This window comes from Xenopus tropicalis, chromosome 6 (assembly GCF_000004195.4).
Source record: "Xenopus tropicalis strain Nigerian chromosome 6, UCB_Xtro_10.0, whole genome shotgun sequence".
Lineage (NCBI taxonomy): Eukaryota > Metazoa > Chordata > Amphibia > Anura > Pipidae > Xenopus > Xenopus tropicalis.
The window spans coordinates 105,451,140-105,472,251 of record NC_030682.2 but is presented as its reverse complement, the minus strand read 5'-3'; the positions used below and the strand labels follow the sequence as shown (position 1 = coordinate 105,472,251).

Below are 21,112 nucleotides of genomic sequence, written 5' to 3'. Positions count from 1 at the left end.
GACCTCTGGTGCGCTGATTGTTTTTATGGGAAAAAAGAACATCCCCCATCTGCCTATAGTCCCCTCTAATGTACTTGTACAGAGTAATCATGTCCCCTCGCAAGCGCCTCTTTTCCAGAGAAAACAACCTCAACCTCGACAGTCTCACCTCATAGCTTAAATCTTCCATCTCTTTAACCAGTTTAGTTGCACGTCTCTGCACTCTCTCCAGCTCATTACTATCCTTCTTAAGGACTGGAGCCCAAAACTGCACTGCATACTCAAGGTAAGGCCTTACCAGGAACCTATAAAGGGGCAAAATTATGTTCTCATCCCTTGAGTCAATGCCCTTTTTTATACAAGACAGCACTTTATTTGCTTTAGTAGCCACAGAATGACACTGCCTGGAATTAGACAACTTGTTATCAACAAAACCCCTAGATCCTTCTCCATTAAGGAAACCCCCAACACACTACCATTCAGTAGATAGTTCGCGTTTATATTATTTCTACCAAAGTGCATAACTTTGCACTACCAAAGTGCAAAAAAATATATATATATACAATTACAATGTGATCAAATGATGAAACATGTAGCTGAAAAGGGCACCAAACAGTTTGTGCAAAGCCCTCCCCCGACACTACCTCATTCCCTGATCATGACATCACTTAATGAGATGATGTAAAATAGCTGTGTAGAAAGACCTCCCACATGTGCATTGTTAATAGAAATCAAGGCTCCCTAGTCCTACATAGCTGTGACCATAACCCGCCTAACATGAAATATAATAACTACTGGCTACATGAGGATGTTGGCAGCTGTAGGACACAAGTTCTGCTTTAATAGGAAATTTCGATTTAGTGTTATTACTAGAATAGCACTGGGAACAAAGAAAATTGTTTTATAAAGCCAGCTGCCTCTGCTATTATTTGCAACAGGTTAAAGGTTTCTTAGATTGAGAGGGCTCACTATTAAAACATTTAAATTAAATGAGGCTATAAAATAATAATTATATATATATATATAAGTTTGGGACCATAATAATTTACTCCACTTTCAACAAACAAAGATAACAGTGGTATGTCTTTCATTTCCCAGGAATATCTGAGTACTGGGGTGTTTTCTGAACAAAGATTTTTAGTGAAGCAGTATTTAGTTGTATGAAATTAAATCAAATGTGAAAACCTGGCCTTTCAAAAATGTGGGCACCCTTGTAATTTTGCTCATTTGAATGCATTTACCTGCTCAGTACTGATTACTGGGCGAACACTGCGACTTAAATTCCATGGACTTATTTTCTAAAGCAATGGGCGATTCATGTTCACCACATTCAGTTCCCATCATGTAAATGGAAGCATTAGCTATTAAATCAAGCCTCATACTTTTGATTTTCTCCCAATCAATGGGAAAGCAGTGCTCTTGGATTTCTAATGTTATTGAGATTGGCTTTTAAAAAAAAAAAAAAATCCTTCTGGAGTTCAAAGCCTGGAACACACAATATGTACAAGCAATTCACAGCGGACGTTTCTCTTAGTAGGGGCTTGTGATAAATAAGTGAAATTGGGTTTGACTGAAATGGTCCAGCAGTCCCACATGGACTTAACAGGAAGATTTCAGCTCAAAAAGACAGTAGTTAGGGGAGGCATCAGATGCTGGTTTTAAATTACCTGAAATTGCTTTGTGCAGCTAGTCTTCTGAGAGGCCAAGATGCTCATTAAATATGAGAATTCACCATAGACAATGATTGAGCTTCAAGTACACTTGTGTGTTTTCAGCTTGAGGAGTTAAACGGTAGCGATATGTAAGGGAGGGCTGTGTTTGCCTTTCTGCTATAACAGCTTGAAGGGAAAAAGTGGAGTGAAGAAGGCAGATTAATTCCTTCAGGGCTCTAAACCTACTTGATAATGCTGTTTGCTAACTTAGTTGGTATGTAACTCTGATTTCCCATATAGCCTGGTTAGCAGTGCTATGGTGTTCGGACAGTGTTACTTCTGTTTTATTTCCAGCTTGCTTTGATGACATTTATCTTAATAGTTAATCTGCAGGTGTTTAGTTTAGTAAAAGAGTTTAAGGGAAAGTATGCAGTACTAACCTTGGGATATCCATAAGATGGCACTTTATTCCAAAGCACTGTATTTTTGTGGGCTACAGCTTCTCGGCTGTGACTTCTTTGCAGTGGAAGTCAGGCTTAATGTTAAAATCAGCAACAATTTTTGGGACTGATGGTCTTACAACAAAGATTTAATTCATCACCCTGCAGACCTCTGTTCCCAGTAGCTTCAGCTTTAGCCTGATAGATGTAGATTCATTTATAATAATCTTAAAATCATCCATACTCTCAAGCAGCCCATACTACAACTCCCACAATCTCTATCCCTTAAAGGAGAATGCAAGTCAAAATTTAAAAAGCATACTGCCCAATAGCAGGGGCGATTCTAGACATATCGCCGCCTGAGGCGGCTCCTGGATGCCGCCCCCCCCCCCCCGCTCCCCAGCGCTTACCTTCTATGCGCAGGAGCGGGTCCGGGGGCGGTGAGATCGCTAGTGCAGAGAGCGCAATTGCGCTCTCTGCACTAGAAGAGCCGAATTTCCGGTTTAAAAACCGGAAATTCGGCTCTTAAAGTTACCAGGAGCGGCTTTTTGCCGCCCCTGGTAACTGGGGCGCTTCTGCCGCCTGAGGCGAGTTTCTCAACTCGCCTAATGGCAGAAGCGCCCCTGCCCAATAGTCCTCCTATTGTTTAGTAAAAATGCCACACTTTTGGCTCATATGCAGTAAGTACTTAAAAATAATGCCTTTAGACTTACTTTTAATTTATATTTACCTTTCATTGTCCTTTAACATGTCCAATTCCCTATTCCTAATCCTGTCATAGTCCTGTCATCGCACAGGGCCTCACTCATTTGTTATGGACATCTAGTCTTCTGCACCAGAAGAAGGACCAATGAAGTTCAAAATATGTAGTGTTATGCATCCCTAAATAAACTACACAGAGGTTACACTTGCTTTTCTCTCCAGTTGACTTTGTTATTTTTCATGTTATATACAACCTGGACCTGTAGAACCCAAACCGCTGTTGGATTAAGCACCTAACATATTTTAACATTTCGGCAGCTTTATTAAGGGCAATGGCACATTACTTCAGTCGAGCACTTATTGGGAATAATATCATGGAAAAGTGTAGTGATGGTATTTCTGGCTCCTATTGCCTGAGAAGCAGTGACATAAGTTCTACACTTTCAAGTCTATAGTGGGCTGCTTCTGATGCTTTTGCACAGCATTTTTGGGTGACTAAAAATGCATTGCTTAAATTGCCTGAAGTAGCCCCATGTAGCTTAACTTGTAGCTGGTAAAGGAACAGAAAAAAACAACCTTTAAACGTTGTTCCAGTAGAATTTAATTTCTAGAACAAATGCTGGAAGCAGAGAAATGATGGTTGGTTGGAGTGATAGTTTCTCTATACACACCCCATTCTTACTGTATTATGTACACTAACTGAATAACATTTGCTGGCCAATCTGGTTAACATCCAAAACGAGCTGATTGCTTCCTTTTACCCTTTACCTGTCATTTCACACAAAAGATTTTTGCCAAATTCAGGCCAATCTGAAACACTCGGATTTCAATGTTACTAGCTAGTTAGTTTTGTGCTTTGTTATTGTTACTTTACTAACTGGCTGAGATGACAAACAAGCTTCCGTTTTTTTGCCCTGATTTTGTAAATGAACCAATAGGAAGCTAATCTGCTATGCATCTTTACAGACTTTTGCCTTTGGCCTTAATTGAATTTATCTGTGTATCAAATAAAGTAACAACTTGTCATCAATCTTATCCTTAACTGCCTCTGTAAAAAAAGGTATAGATGTTAGTAGACATCCTAGAATTAAAGTTAGTTGCATACAAGCCAGGAATCAGACTGTAATAGTTCAGCCTGCATGCCAAACCATTGGACATCTTGGAACAAATTGAACTTGGCTCCTGGGTTGATTCCCATTCTGTATCATGTAGTACAGTAGCCTCTTATAAATGCCAAAAGGGACTGAATAGGAGCAATAGAAGGAATAGGGGCACTACCCCTACCCTGACTATTTTTTACATCACATGTTCATAAACATATGGACCAATCCCGAAGAGGAGGGACTGCTCCACCGCCTCAATTTTTGTCTAAAACCTTTTTTTGTTCTTTTGTTCTAAACTTAAAAGTGTTGTACATACTGCTCTGAGCAATTAGAAAAATCAAGCTCCAGAACATTTTATCACTGTATTTGTACTCCTGTGAGATCTGTAAGCTTTGTGGGAACTTCCTAATAATTATGCCTCTTTTCTTTTCTTATAATCTCCTTTTCCATTTTGTAACAGCGTATTTCTCTAGAAAGGTGTTTTAATGGGCAATAAAATTGTTGTTCTGTCAGTGAGTGCTCCCAGCAGAGAATTCAGTTAAAAAACAGAATTTTTAGCACATTTTGTGAGCTGCTGTATACTGCACTATAAACTATGTAGAACGAGGGACACGCATAATAATATGTACTTGTACTAAATGGTGCGTTTTATCCAACTTGCAAAAACAACAGGAAAAAAAGTACAGGAATGTGTGTTGTGTTATAATAAAAGAAGATATAAAGGATAATGAACCCTCTGTTGTATTTACACTTATATTTGATGTCATCGAGGAATGGTACCAGCACATAGGGGGTGCGACTCCTCATTGACTTCTAATATAGACTTACATTCAGATCACTTGACTCTTGAAACTTATCAGAGGCTAGTTGTCTGAATGCCTTTTCTTCGTTTAAGGCTCTTGTACCCCAAGGCAATAGTAATTGAGCTTGTTTCTTGCTGCTTCTTTACTAGGTACAGTTTTAATCTCCATGGTGCTACTTCAGACACTTTGAGTGAAACATGCCTTAGTAGCCCAAAAATGTTGTGCCAAAGCATCAGAAGCAGCGCACTATAGACTTGAATGTATAGAACATATGTAACTGCTTGTCAGACAATAGGGGCCTGGAAACGCCAGGGATGGGCCGAGCAAACCCCCAAATCCATGTTAAGGGATTCAGCCGAATACCGAACCGTATTTGAATCCTCATTAGCATATGCTAATTAGGATTAGGAAGGGTTAACTGGAAAAATTTTGCACTTCCGTGTTTATGCAGCGACATTAACCCTTCCAAATCCTAATTAACATATACTAATTGTTCGGCCAGAACCGTGGATTCGGGCAAATTCGAACTCTGCCGAAAAATCAAGGGCGAATACCAAACTGAATCCTGGATTCGGTGCGTCCCTACTGGAAACCCATCACTACGCTTTATGGAGAACTCAGGATACCCTGGAATTTGCCTCGGACACCATAAGAAAAATCTTTGCTAAATAAAACACATTTTTATAAGAAACATGCTAAGCCCTGCTGTGGTGTTGACCCATTACTAGAAGCACCCTTGTGCCAGTGCTTGGTCAAATCCACATTCTGGAGTTGACCAGCTGCTAGAAACAATAAAAAGCCATTATTTGTACACAAAGGAAAGAGAAAGATTAAGGAGAAGAATGAGAAGATTAAGGAGAGGCAGTGTAGGAGTGTCTTATAAGTATAATTATATTTTGGCCAAAGAGTCAAATTAATACTTATTTCTTGTAAAACTCTTGAAGCACAATGTTTCCGGGGCTTGCCACTTAAAACCCCCCACCCCATTAAAACCTACCTAGATGCCATAGAAGTCAATGGTCAACATTTAAGCTGATGTTTTTCATTTTTTGGCCGATTTTTACACCACTCACAATTTTTCACTCTCCCCCCAAAACTTATGATTCTTTAGAAATGGAAGAGATTTTCTAAGAATGTTGATACAGGTATGGGACCTGTTATCGAGAATGCTCTGGACCTGGGGTTTTCCGGATAAGTGATCTTTCCGTAATTTGGATCTCCATAACTAAAGTCTACTAAAAAATAATTTAATATTTAATAAACCCAATAAGGAATAATTATATCTTAGTTGGGATCAAGTACAAGGTACTGCTTTATTATAACAGAGAAAAGGGGAATCATTTTTAAAAATTAGAATTATTTGCTTATAATGGAGTCTATGGGAGATGGCCTTTCCGTTATTCAGAACTTTCTGGATAATGGGTTTCCAGGTAACGTATCCCACACCTGTACCAAGAAGCCGCTTCCTTGGTATAGGTTAGTATAAGCTAGTGTAGCTACTCATGCCTCTCTGTGGATGTTTGGCCCTGAATTCTCTTGTATGTTCACCGCCACTGACATATTTATCATTTAAATTAGAGAGTTAGTGTGACTGCAGTCTACTTTCTCAACTCTGTCTGCTTGGCTAAAAGCTCACCTAGCTGACTCCTAGTCATGATGGAGAGTTAATTGCTCTACCATGTCAGCAAGTGCAATATAATTAGGTTCTGCTGTGTCGAGGCATGAGAAGTGAAGATACATGTCCCGGACTATTAGTACAAAGTGTTTTATATGTTAACAGCTGATTTTTTTTTAAAGAACAATGATAATGCACAAAAACAAACTAAAGCCTGCAAACACACAAAAATACATTTCACAAGTTTATTGCTCCAAAATATATTTTTATGTGCTCACTACAAAATTACACATTTTCCTTTAATTTGCACTGACATCTGCCAACTTTCTGACAATGTAATGTAACCGAAGTTATTAAGAAGCTCTGTAGATATACTGTAGTCATTAATTTAATTGGAACAATTAAAGTAATACAGAGGACAACAATGGTTAAATGACTTGATGTCAGACACTTGCATACTAATTTGGTATTTTTGGTATTTTTAAGTTGTGCTGAAATAACTAGAAATCCGTTAGATAAAAGGTAATGGATAAATGTCCTCATGACACTCAATTAGAGTTAGAAACCAGGAAAGCTTTACTGGGTTTGTCAGCACTTTGCTCCTTCCCTATAACAGGTTTGTTGTAATAGGAAAGAATATAATAGAGTGTGATAGAACTGTCAAGTGCAAGGATTATGTTCAATTGAGCTATCAAATTGCAGAGTCATTGGGAATAAAAGTAGACTAGATAATTTGTTCTTTGTTTAAGAACTCTGGTTTGTTATTAATTCTTAATCAAAAAGCCCATTAATAGCAGAGCTCATTTCTATGTGTAGAATTAAATATTGCCTTTTATTACCCACTCCTCTGTATCCTTTATGGTTTTTTTAATAGCATATCACTATGTCTCAAACACTGCTTTATGATATAGCAGGGAGATACATGTGGCACATATTGATGTTTTGAATAGATTCTGTCTATAGAGGGATCTGTACTAAGACTCTTAGCTACCCAACTGTGGCAGTGCCCTTGTAGTGGGGTCCTGAAAAAATAGGAAAGGAATAAAAAAGGTCCAAAAAGTTCTTGTGGGTAAGTATAGCTGTAGTCACAGTGGGACCCCTTTCTACTATACATAACAGTCTAATACAGTCCTACCAATTATACAGCCTGCTCTTCAGAAATTCACCCGTGGCTTCCATCAAAAGTGTAGATTTGTGTTGTTGATGGGTGTTGCTTGTCTTGTAATCACTTTGCTTTGCCAGTCTTCTTCAAAGAGTATCATGACACCACCAAAAAGAACTGTATCATCAAAGTAGATGCCATATGTACAACATATAGGATCACATAGTACATAGGTCCTGTCCCATACCATGGGACACTATATTTACAAACCTTTGCTAAGCTCTTCTTCCAAGAAGTTCCTGCTTGGATACTGTGGGCCTGTTAAAGAAAACAGTGGAGCACAGCAAAAAAAACACAAGATACCAGTCCAGTAAATACTGTACATATGATATATGGAAGGTTATGGGCAAGAAAAATAAGTGGTGGCTAGTTTTGTTGTATGTGCACATTAAACAAAATACTCCATCTGGTTTAGGGTCCTGTAGGCCTCACTCTTTGGATGGATAAAGTAGTGCACAGGATGAAGCTAATGAGACACAGTGTTGGAGCTTTGTTATATTAAGGCAGCTGAAAAATCTCTAGTTCATTGCCCATTATATTTTATTCTTTTTTTTCAGTAAATATGTGTTGCATTAGTTAATTTATTATATTTATTATTTTGCAATCTGCTTTGTGGCTGTTAAATTTTATTTACTTCTAGTCTTCAATTTAATGCATTTAAAACACTTTGGTTAAAAACATGTTCAGCTGTCACAAGAGTAAACGTTATAAATAAGGATTATTTCTATGCTGCCTCCTGCCCAATAGTAATAAAATGCCAATGCTTGCCGGCTATGTCACAATGGCACTAATGTTGGGAATCCATAATTAAATTAGCAGCATTCGTTTCCCTGTGTTTTCTGGGTGCATTAAGTATCAATTTTATGTCATTTCAGAGACCTCACAAAATGATAGATTTATGCAGCAAAATCTACAGAAATTGGAAAGAGGAAATTAATTTCACTTAGCTTGCTGTCTGAAACCCATTATTCATGACATCTGTCAGTGTCCATACACTTATACGAGATACTTCACAACCACCGCTTTCATCTACTGTGTGTCACAGGTTGTGCAGTCATGAACTATAATTTTCCCAAAGACACAGAAAATATTGTGTTGCCATTTGTGCAATCAAGAGCTGCAATAAGGCTTATCATTCTGTCTTTGAATTCTCCTGTAGAATGCCTTTGAACTCACACCTATCTTCTTGGAGAGTCTAAACCTCCATATGTTAGGAAATTGCATTGCAATGTCTATTTATAGATTTTTTGTAAGAAGAATGACACAATTTTTTATACCATGATGATATTTGAGACTGAAATATATTTTTTTCAACCTACTAGAAAGTCCATTGAGTAACAAAATATTTAGAAAATGGGAATTCCTCAGTTATGGACTATTGGATGTGGTTGCTGTAAGTAGAATGGGACTGGAGTTATTAGAATGTCTCTTGGTTTAATGGCTTTTTCCCCAATTTATTTTACTTTTAGGTAGCTGCTCATTTGATGAACCTTTCCAGTCATGCGGATACAGCCAAGGTGAACATAATGATCTTAACTGGGAGCAGGTGAACACGCTTCTGAAGCCAACATCTGATCCATGGATGCCATCAGGTTTGTGTTTTTCTATTTGATTTTTTTCAAAAAGAACATTTACAAGGTGGTACATTAGCATCAACATTAAGGCACATTTACACAATTCTGAGGATGTTAAATAAATTGCCAATGTTATCAAAGCATTTACTGCTTTGACCAACTTCAGTTGGTCAGAATGTGTTGAACTACTTGAAGCCGTTGAACTCTGGATTCTAGAGGCACCACTGATCTCTAATACACCTAATACAGCCATGGAAATGGATGAACATTGCATTAAGATAAATACAGGGTGAGTCAAAAAGGGGCCCTAAAGGGAACAAGAATGTTCCAGTGCATTACACTCTTTTAAGTATAGAAGGAATGTACTTTTCAAAATGTTTTTTCAGGCTGATTTATTGTAAATTTCTCCAAAAACTCTACCAGTCCCTCCCATCTGTTTCACTTCCTGCTGCCTCCTTTCCCAGGCTGTGCAGGGAAGTCGGTAGAACTCACCACATTGCATTGTAAGATAGGAACCAATCATCAGCTAGGCTGACCTGATAGGAAACTAAATCCTGTATTTGCTTCTGTGACTGCCGGGCTATGATTGGCTATCCCCCTCCTACTGTGCTTCTGGCAGGGACCATTAAGATAATCCCACTTCTTATTTAAAACACAGACAGGAACAGTATCAGATTTATAGAGAGCCCCACTAAAGTGCCCATTTTTAAAGATGATAATTTTTAGCCCATAGTGAAATTACACACATATATTATTCATTACTGCCTACAAAACTGGAGGTCACTTAGGCTAAATTACAGTCACTCAGTTTGATAACAGCCAAGTCACATGCCAAGTATATGGATGCCTTAGCTAATAGCTTCTCTCTAATCCTGTAGAATTTCTATAGGATGCACCACACTACTAAAGATTCCCTTATAGTTTGGTAACTTTACTCTTCTATTATTAATTGTTGGCTATGGGGATAAGGACTTATTTTCAGACTATTAACGAAAAAAGCCATTTATAGTTAATCAAAACATGAATGTAATAATGCTTGCTTGTTCATGACTGACAGGTTACATCCCCTTGGACGTATGTGATCATTAAAACCATTATTTTCTAAAAACATTATTTCCTAGAAATTAACATTTAGCATTTATTTGTAATTGGCGTAATTACATCATATTGATTTAAGAAAAAGACTTCAGCCCAAATAATAGGGAACACATTAAATCTGTAAGTAATTTATGTCTGACAACAGTCATTGCGTAAGTAAATGTCAGCACACCCCTTTGGCACAATCATCTGTCACTCAGATATATGCCACTTCATCAGTTTGTCTTAGTTACTACACAGCATCTCAAAGAAAAGCATTACCTGTGGGAGACAGTGGCTGTCCAGAATGATCATTTATGTGCATTGGAATTATGTATGTGTTTCTGGGGAGGTGGAAGCAAAATCTTCTGGTTTACAATACAGAACTTAGTGCATCTCATCTGTCCCTCAAACCATCCAAAGGGCTTCTGACAGATGTATGATAAACAGGGTGGGCAGTTCAGCTGTAATAGAAACCTCAACTCTATAATATAATATAATTCTATGTGACAAACAGACAATTGTTGTTCTTTTAATTCTCATATAGTATGTTCCATCAATTGCCTGGTAGAATATCTACAGAGAGAGATCAGAATTTACTACAGAAATTTTTTAACACAGAAATACAACAGTTTTACAATGTTGAACCTACATAAAATAGAGCATACAGATAATCATAATGTGTCCCTTACAACATAAACTATGTACTGTAGCCCATCTTCTTTATACAGACATTTGCTTGTGCACCAACCACCCAGGTAACCGGAGGCATCTGTAAAATGGTTCTCCTCTTAGAAAATGTTCCTGTCATTGAAGTTTACTGTAATTGATTTTCAAAAGGTTTAGCACTTGGTTTTAATCAGTTTTGGGTTCTCTGCCAATACTGTGTGACAATTCAGACATTTAGAAGTGGTTAGGGCTCAACAAATGCCAACTGCTCAAAGATTGAAGCAGATTTAGCTTGTCTTCTCTATACTAAGCCTGCTTCAACTTTTAATCTAATGGTATTTATTTATTTTGTTGACAATTATTCTCAGTCCTGACTGAATTAGCAGTCGTTGTCAGAAAATCCAGAGAAGTGCAGACAATGTAAACACCCAGAAAAATGCTACATTTAACATCCATTATATTAACAAATTGAAAAACTGAAAAATTTGAATTAATGTAAGTTGGTTAGAATTACATTTTCTTTCACTATACAAACAAATATTGGGTTGCTTTCTCCAGACATAATTACCATTTACTTAATTCCCATGTGACCATATATAAAATGATTCACTTTTTCTGCTCTAGCAGCTATGTTGTTAAATGATGATATGCAAATGTAGACACACTATAGTTGCAGAAATAGAAAAGAAAGTACATTTATTTTTAACTGTATGTATATATATATATATATATATATATATATATATATAACTACACTGACACTAAACTGACTGTAGGTATGCTGTAGTTACTCTATGCCCATTGAACTTGGCATATGAGATAGTAGATATATGGAATAAAAGACCAGGTGGACAAAGTGCCAAGTGTGGTGTTAAGGGCATTATGTAATAAAACATGTAAACAATTTACAAAATAACAATATAAATTTACATTTCGCAATGCAGTATAACTGATTCCTGTCAGTCCAGGATTACTTATTATGTCCACTTGAGTATGTTACTGCTGTTCAGTCAAGGACAAATTTATTTTAATTTCAAAATCTGGTAACTTTTGTGCATTATGTTTTTCAAGTATTTAACACACTATAATACAATATTATTAAGTAAGTATAAACTATATTAGAAGGTAATTGGAAAAATATGGAAAGTGCTCTAATTGCGGCATAATTTTGCATTATTTGCCTTTGGGATTAATTGCCCCTGCATGTAAAAATGAGTGCTCGGGGAATTATAAATGAATAGTTCAAATGATATTTTTATTAATATTTGTTTCCTGTACTACAGCAAAGGATTATAATGAACAACTTTGACATTTTGTTTGCAATAAATTTGCTATTTTTAGTGGATAGCTCATATATAAAGTGCAAATACTGTTCTATTGATTAAATCTGTTTGTCTAAACACCCCCTTTTCATTTTATTGAACAGAGGGAAAGGCAGCTTTTAAAGGACAAATTAAACCAGTTTAAATATTGAAGGTTAATTGCCTTCAGTTCGGTTTGAATATATTGCTGAAACCCCCTGAGGGTGTTTCCATGTTCAAGGGAAAAAAAAGTTGGTTCTGCATAAATTAGATTTCTGCTTATAATGTTACAACACGGTATTTTATTTTGAATGCCAATGTTTTTATCTGCCAGTAACAGGGGTTAGATACCCACATTCAACATCCTTTATGATATTGCTGATACATCCAGGTTTGGGCTTTATAATTTCCTATCCAGGAAGCAGAGAACCTCTACCAATGAGCTGTGGTTTGAGTGACACTAGATTTAAAAATTGGCCTCAAGATTGAGGAACCCCAGATTAATTTCTTGGCATAAGACGTGGGTCCCTCATAAACTAATTACTGGAGCAAAGGTCTGTACTGCCATTTCTTAACACTCTATTATTTACTTTGATTTTTAAAAATAACTTTGATAAAAGTATGGTATACAAAAACAGTCCCTTAGTCTAAAGTATTCTGTGTCCGGGAAAAGGTCAAGTAATATAGTGCTAAATTGCCTACCATATGAACATGTACTATTGGTTTAACCTCTATAAACATCAGATAGACCTAATATGCAAGTTGTAAAAATATGAGAGAGAGTTTAGGCTAGATTTTCAAGTATTTTGCCCAAAGAGCACTGTTTATAGTTGGTGCATTTAAAAGGTCCCATGGAATCCATATGTTATCCAAAGAGTTGTGGTGCAGGATTACCACATACTCCAACTGAGGTATTTTTCAAATTGCTATTTGTTCTAATTGCTATTTTGTTCTAATGAATAAGGTTGATTGCATTAGATTAACTTTTCACTTGCTAAAATTCCAATTATTTTATAGAATTCCTTAGGATTCCCTAGATTCGAAGCAGTTTATTCAGACTCAATTCAGCTTGATAGGATGCATTATTTTGCATGATAAAATCTTTGGCATTATGTAACATCCAGCTCAATGAGACATACATTCTATGGATTCTTCTGCCATAATATCAGATCAAAGCCTTACCTGCAGCTCATTAGGGTGAAGACACACAGAGCTACTTGTAGCAGCTTCTTGCCACAGCTACTAAATGCCAGAAAGTAACCTGCCATAGACAATACTGAGAATTGTCTCTGCTAAAACACCTGTAGAGACAATTATTAGTAAATGATCAGCATTGTCTATTTCTGTAGCCACAATACGTAGCTGCTACTAGTAGCTCTGTGTGTCTTCACCCTTAAGGTCCCTTAGACCGACTCAGCAGCTTATCGCCCCGTGTAGGGGCAGCAATGAGGGGCATGCCCAACCAAGGTTAAAAGATTTAGTTGGATCATGGACCTCATTGGCTCGTTGATGCGGTGCCCGAACCGGCTGCGCCCATTGCCGCCATTATAATTTGATCATTTGGCCCCAGAGCCAAATAATCGAATTAGCCTACATTTGCCTGATATCGCCCACCCATAGGTGGGGATATCGGGAGAAGTCTCCAAGCGAGCGGGTCTTAACCTGTATGGCCACCTTTAGTGTGGGCACAAGAGAACTGGAATAAACACCACTTGTCTGCAGGATAAAACATTGCACTCTAATTCGTAACAGTTTACAATTTCATGAGTTAACCCCAGGTATATTTTTCACCATTAAATTCTCATGGGATTTTATATAAAAATCAGGTTGCACATTGCTCTTTCCACATAAAACTTTTTTTATACAATATTTTTCTTAGTTCAACAGAGAAAAGTTTGTGAAATGATACAGTTATTGCTAATTACAGGAGGGAATGTAGATAATCTATTCTGTGATTAGTATTTTGATAATTTCACTTTTAGATGAGCTTAATCTCATTTCCTTTAATCACAGAAAAACAGCACCTGGTTGAGGGATAGTGGATTGAATCCCAAGGATGAAACTGACACTTATCTGAGATAATAACAATAGCTTGTTTGCAATCACTTCTATTAGCTTGTCAAATTATTGTCAGATTAATGAGCCGAGGCCTCTGCATGATATTGTTTTCCTTAACCTCAGTGTTTGGAACAGCAGAGACCGTCAGAAAATGTGATTGTTTGCGTGTCTGCATAATATTTCTAGCATCACTTTGTTATACATCTTTGTTATATGTCAAGACAGATAGCAAAATGAAGAAATATGTTGTACATATATGAGTCAGTTTGCAGAAAGATCACTTCTAAATTTTGCAAATGTATCCCCTTTTATTATTAACTCTTACCCACTTCTTCAGGTCCTTGCATGGAGGGATGCCCAACAGTTTGGAAACCTTTAGTATAAAAAGAATGCTATTCTCATGCAGTAAATATGCATTGAGAATATCCAGATCCCAAATGCAAAAAAAATAAATAAATAAAATTGTAACTTTTAGACACAATTATTTTTTTGAGATACCAACTCATGTGCTATATATTCTACCTATTCCATCATAATTTTTCTTGCTTTTAGGCCCAAGTATTATTGATAATTATAACTGGAGGCAGTAACAAAAATCTATATATCTATATCAGATGTCATTAGTAGTGATGAGCGAATTTTTTCGGCAGGCATGGATTTGCAGCGAATTTCCGCATTTCGCAATTGGCGAATTGCTTTGTGAAACTTACGTGAAAATTTGTCATGGAAAAATTAGTTGCGGGTTACATTTTTTTGTTTAGTGCCAAATTGGGCATGGTCATGTCAAATTGGGCATGGTCATGTCAAATTGGGCGCGGTAGTGTCAAAATTTGGGCGTGGCTGCGCAAAAAGGGCGCGGTTGCGTAAAAAAAAAGCAGGGGACAAAAAAGGACGTTGGCAACAAAAAAGAAGCGGGCCACAAAAAAAACCAATCATGCGACAAATGCGTTTCGCAAATTTTTCACCGTTTCGTGAATTTTCTTGCCGTTTTGTGAATTTTATGGCGAAGCGAAACGGGACAGATTCGCTCATCACTAGTCATTAGATATTACTTGTCTCATGTAACAGACACTTTTTATTTTTACATTTAAACACTATATATACAGTATATATCTCCCAAGTGTACTGGAGGTTTTAATGTGTATATATATATATATATATATATTATACACATTACCCCAGCACTCCAAGAGAAAATTAAAAACCAATTTTGCACACACTGAAGGAAAAGTGTCTGCATTTTAGTAAAAAGAGACACGTTTAGTTACACGGTTTGTACGCGCCCCGTCAAGGCAGTGTCCTTGCGTCAGTCCTAACCTAGCGAAAAAAGAGAATATATATATTCTTTGGAATAGGTCATGCCATATAGAGAGAAAAGCAGGTATGGTCTTTCTCCCCCCAAAGAAAATATATTCTCTTTTTTCGCTAGGTTAGGACTGACGCAAGGACACTGCCTTGACGGGGCGCGTCAGCTTATGCATACTTTGTACAAACCGTGTAACTAAATGTGTCTCTTTTTACTAAAATGCAGACATTTTTCCTTCAGTGTGTGCAAAATTGGTTTTTAATTTTCTCTTGAAGCTTTATAATGGAGTGCTGGGGTAATGTGTATAGTATATAATACAAGCCACTCACCTACATGCACCCAATTAGTTTTGATTGATTCATGGGATAGAGCTGTATTTTTGTGTATATATATATATATATATTCTATTAATTTTTAATCAATATAATGAGCAGAGATACAATCCCAGATCTCTTTTAAATCTGAGTGTGTCCTGGCCACGCCTGCTTAACGCCTGTCTATGCACCTGTTCTACCCAGGCCACACCCCATTCTGGCAAGGAGATTCAGGTTTATCAGTAAATGATCAGCATTGTCTATTTTAGTAGCCACAAGAAGTAGCTGCTACTAGTAGCTCCATGTGTCTTCACACTTTTAATATCTCTGAATATACCCTTGTCAGGTGATAACCCAATAGCAGGAACCACCACTGACCTGTGGCTTTGATTTACTTAAGAAATTTAGCAGTTGTAGAAAAGTGTAAACTAATGTGTAGTCTGTAAGTTAATTGACCCACTACATGGATAGGCAGCGCTCTTGTAGAAGGTATTGTAGATTTAATTTCTCCAGTTGCAGTAGCATCCAGTAATATTATTCACAGTAAATTGTCTCTCCTTAATGCCAGATTTGTTGTCTCAAATAATTTCCCTTTGTCTGGCAGATCTCTTTACAACAGAGTTAATTGGAAATTCAGATATTTTTGATAAACACCATCTTAGATATTAAAAACCCTCCAGAGCATATAAACACTTTGCAGGTCGTTAACTGTATGTGCAATTCACATTTTCTTCCGGCCTGTACTTATTAAATTAGCTATTCCAGTCTTGTTGTTTTCATTTATTTGAAGAATATTAAGATGTTGCAGGTAGTATAATTGTGAAAGGATGATTAATTGGCTCATACTAAATGGCTAATTGGCGCAGGCTTGTTTTTATTTGTATTCTGAGATAATTAAGGAACTGGGAATGGTAAAATCAAGGAGCACACACAGCAATCATTACAGTAAATGATGAACCTTCCCTTAATTCTTTTATGGTGAGCAAAGCATATTTTGGCTCAAACACATTCTCTGTAAATCCACTAATGGAAATCCATTTTTCAGAACAGTCTAAAATACGTCATTGCAATTTCCCATAGTGTCACATTTAACCCAGTGCATGCCAGAAATGTTTTTTTTTTTACAGTTAAAAAAGTTCTAAAAAATTAATCAACTAGTTTTTCTGATTCTATTTTTTTTATAGAGAAAAAAAATTGTGATCTCAAAAAAAAAAATCATCAATTTCTTGAACTTAAAACCCCAAATGATAACTTTACCTCTGTTTTTCTTGTTTTTTACAATAATAATAAGAACATGCTTATCATGCCCTGGGTCCTTCTTTAAATAGTTGATTCCAGTCATGGCCATGCAAAAATCACTTATTGTGCATCTGACTCCTGAACTTTGTCCTGTACCTAAATGTGGGGTTGTCTGGACCCTTGAAAATGTAAAAAGGGGAGGGGGTGTTCTGTGGTATCAAGCTTTAATTTGATGTGTCCATCAAACTATTCTGTTCACTATAAAATTACTCCGGATAGTTGCGATTCATTAGTTGCGCTGACAGATATTTTAATGAATATTATCTGAACAAAAATTTGAAAAGGTATATCTTGTTCTGCCCATGTGACACCTGTCTAGAATCGAAGGTCATGCATATTCCTCTGCCATTAAAATGTCATGTAGAAAGCAGCTCCTCTCTAGCACAAGATCATGTAAAATGCCACTTAGTGTCAGAGCAGTAATCTTAACCTTTAAATGGTATAGACACAACATTCTACCATTGTATCTATAAATGCAACTATGGATAAACAAGATATGACTGGATGATTATGTAGAATTAATCTTAATGAAAATACATTGTTAGATAATGTATCAGTTGTTAAATATCAATATACGTCATATATTCATGTTGTGTGCTATCATTTCCATTTTGGTTTGTGCACAATTGTCTCTGTTTTTTCACTGATTTAATTTTGAGCATTAGCATTTTCTGTAGGCCACACATGCTGCTCGCTAATCATAGCCCACAATTATATCTAATCAAGCAAATTATACGGTAAAAGAAGCTTTTTTATTTAGTGAGTCCATTCTATGTGCATATCTACAACTATGCCTCAAGTTTGTACAGAGGTAACTTTATTTATCTGCTTAATCAATATTCACCTGCAAGATATATATTAGGTCTAGGGTTATCTATAAATGCAAATCCAGAAATGCAATTGGTTGACAGCGAAACATGAATGAAGTATCTTATTATAAGACTGCATACATGACTGCATAATGTGATTATGTGATTGTAAATGAAAGCTACACATTGCTTGTAGACAGAAGGTCAATTGTTGTCTAAGGGCTGTGACACACTGGGAGATTAGTCACCGTGCGACTAATCTCCCCGAAATGCCATCCCCACTGGCTAGAATGTAAATCGCCGGTGGGATGGCATACGTGACGCCACAATTTGCCGAAGTTGCCTTGAGAGGAAACTTCAGCTACTTCGGCAAATTGCTGCACCGCGTATGCCATCCCACCGGCGATTTACATTCTAGCTGGTGGGATGGCATTGAATGGAGATTAATCGCCCGCGACAACGGAGATTTGGAGCAGCGTGACTAATCTCCCTGTGTGTCACGCCCCTTAAACCACCAAATTAGACTTATTAGACAGTTGTAAAGACCACTAAGGGTTAAGACACATGGAGCTACTTAGTTACAGCTACTTGTCACGGCTACTGAATGCCAGAAAATACCCTGCCATAGACAATACTGAGAATTGCCTCTGCTAAAACACACATAGAGACAAAAATCAGTAAATGATCAGCATTGTCTATTTTTGTAGCCGTGAAAGGTAGCTGCTACTAATAGCTCCATGTGTCTTCACCCTAAGGGAAATATGTTTAAAATGCAATTCAATGGTGCTAGAGTATGTAAACAAGGCATGTAAGCACAAAGCTCATTGACATTAGTGTCTGGGGGTTCTGGCTTGGGAAACATTAAGTCCTGCAACATGGTACATCTTATCATTTGAAATGAATCTTCCCTGTAGCTTATAATAAAGGCCTACAATACACTTAATAAGCCAGGTGTGTGTAATAGAAACAATGGCCAATAATATCTGTCACACAAGCCAAACCTCAAGCCAATAATAAGTTGACCTACCATACTGCCCAAAACAATTCTACTCTTATTAACTGATTAGACATCGTCTTCTAGTGGTTCCTACCTGTCCCAAATGTTGGTCCTGTTTACTTATGTCAAACTATTTAGTGTTTAAAATCTAATTTGCCTTTTCGTTTTTCTGGTGTAACATTTACATATAGCACTCCTCTCATCACTGCGTGACACTGCCTTTATAGTTCTTATACTACTAACTCACTGCGAGTGTAATTCAATAAATATAGTGTTTGAAAAATGTTGTTTTCCATATACCTCCTGAATAGAGTAGTAATGGATGAATTATAGGATTTAATAATATGCTGGTTTTGCTCAAAACTTACCAATCAGTCAATGCACACAGCTCTCCAGTGTGAAAACATTAAAAGAGCACAAGAAATGAGTATGTAATTATACATTAAAAATAATGTATTGTGAATGACTCCATGGGAAGCTGAGGTTGTTCAATTCAATAGTAAAAGACTGGCAATTATTAGATAAGGAAATATTAGTCGGTTATTGCTGGCAAAGCAGCATAATGTAAAATAAGTATTTTAAGCTTATAAGAGGTTGCCCTTATTAATGCAAAAGGGTGAACACAGTAAATACATATACAGTTTACTATGAATACTCAAGAGACCACATGCATAGCTTTTGCTGCTGTACAGGTAAAAATGCTTTCCAACATTTCCGGTATTTTGCCTGATAATATTTTTTTTTTACTTGCTGCAGGTACTGGATCTGTTGTCAGGAATGCCTGGGACCAGGGTTATACTGAATGAGGGGGTGTACAAATGTAAAGAGATATATAGAAGTAATTAATTCTAACTTCACTTTTAGAAATGAATCCCCAGTTAAATGGATGGTCTTTTTTTTACCTTATATACTGTAAATGGTAGGAAAATGTAGGCCATGTCCTTTAAGTTGGGCACATCTCCTCCACCCAAACTTGTATTGCATATACCCCTTCTGTTTTCCAGTGCCATCACATTTTCCTATACAAATAGCAACTTTCACCTGGCCATTTTTCCTCTCACACATATTCACTGGCATTTACATCTGCAAACAGCACACTTGCACTGTAAAGTTCATGAAATGAAGAATACAGGCTTACACAGGCAGAATTTACTTTGCTAAAAAGTTCTGCTTTGAGTGAATACTGTAATGGTTAGGCTGAGCTCAGGAAAGGAAGTTGGGAGAAAAAAAATTATGAGCAGGCAGCTAGATCAGAGTTTCTATGAGGACCAGTAATGCCATCTCTTCATTGGTGCTAGACTGGAGGGCATGTTTAGTAATCTGAGCTGAGAAGAAATGAGCAGGCTCAGTAGCCCACAGCCAAAGTAAATTCCTAAGGGAAGGAGCCAAGTGGGTTAGAGGAGGAGAAGAAAGTGATTAAGGGGGTAGCAAGTATTTAAAGATTTGTTCAGTAATTTTGTATCACAGAGCTTTACATTTTTCTAGAACTGACACCAATGTTTTTGTGGTCCCACACAGGCAATTTGTTGTCTTTCTTTCTCAGATATAAAATTTTTCCATAATTCACACAGTATTGACTTGATCTGCCAGCTAATGTAAAACTGGGGTTCTGCTTTATAAAGAAATATTGTAGTCCCTTTAGATTTAAATTAGGGATGGATTTGTATGTAGAGTAATTTATATCAGGACCAAAAAAGTGTAGAATAAGATTTTGCTGTGCATTTGCATTTCCACGATAATATTCCCGTATCACCATGGCCTACATATGGAACACTGGAGTTTTCAAGCACAACTGATAACATCCATAGAACAACAATAGTAGTGTCCAGGAACCTCCATCTCTGGACCACCTCCTGCTACACTAGAGTCCTCCCATTGTGTGTGCATGAAATGGGAGCAATGCAGTAGCACGCTATATTAATCAACTGACAGAATCTGACTAAGCTCCCTTATCTTTAGCATCATTAAAATAGGAAAATTACAGTTGTTAATGGAAATAAAATGTATCTTGTTTTTTTTTAGAATAGTAAATGGAACAGAACAAGAGCATACCTTTAGTAATTAAAACACATTCCAATCACTTTTAAGACATTGCATATTAAGTGAGTGCTGGGATTTAAATAAATGAACCAAGTATTCAGGTCATTGCCCCCTTAATTTGAAAACCTTGATAGGAAGCAGCTATGAGCCGAGCTGAGAAAGTACTAGAATGTGCTTTATAAATGGCAGTGCAAGTGAGGCTACATTAGTTT

At 36.9% G+C, this 21,112-nt stretch overlaps 1 protein-coding gene across 1 annotated transcript in view; it reads left to right on the top strand.

Moving 5' to 3' along the window:
- Positions 1-21,112, top strand: part of ptprm (protein tyrosine phosphatase, receptor type M) — a 431,502-nt gene that overhangs the window by 99,713 nt on the left and 310,677 nt on the right. Inside the window, exon 2 of the mRNA XM_031903767.1 lies at positions 8,926-9,048. Within this exon, the coding sequence (XP_031759627.1) occupies positions 8,926-9,048 (123 nt within the window). The remainder of the gene's footprint in view (positions 1-8,925; positions 9,049-21,112) is intronic.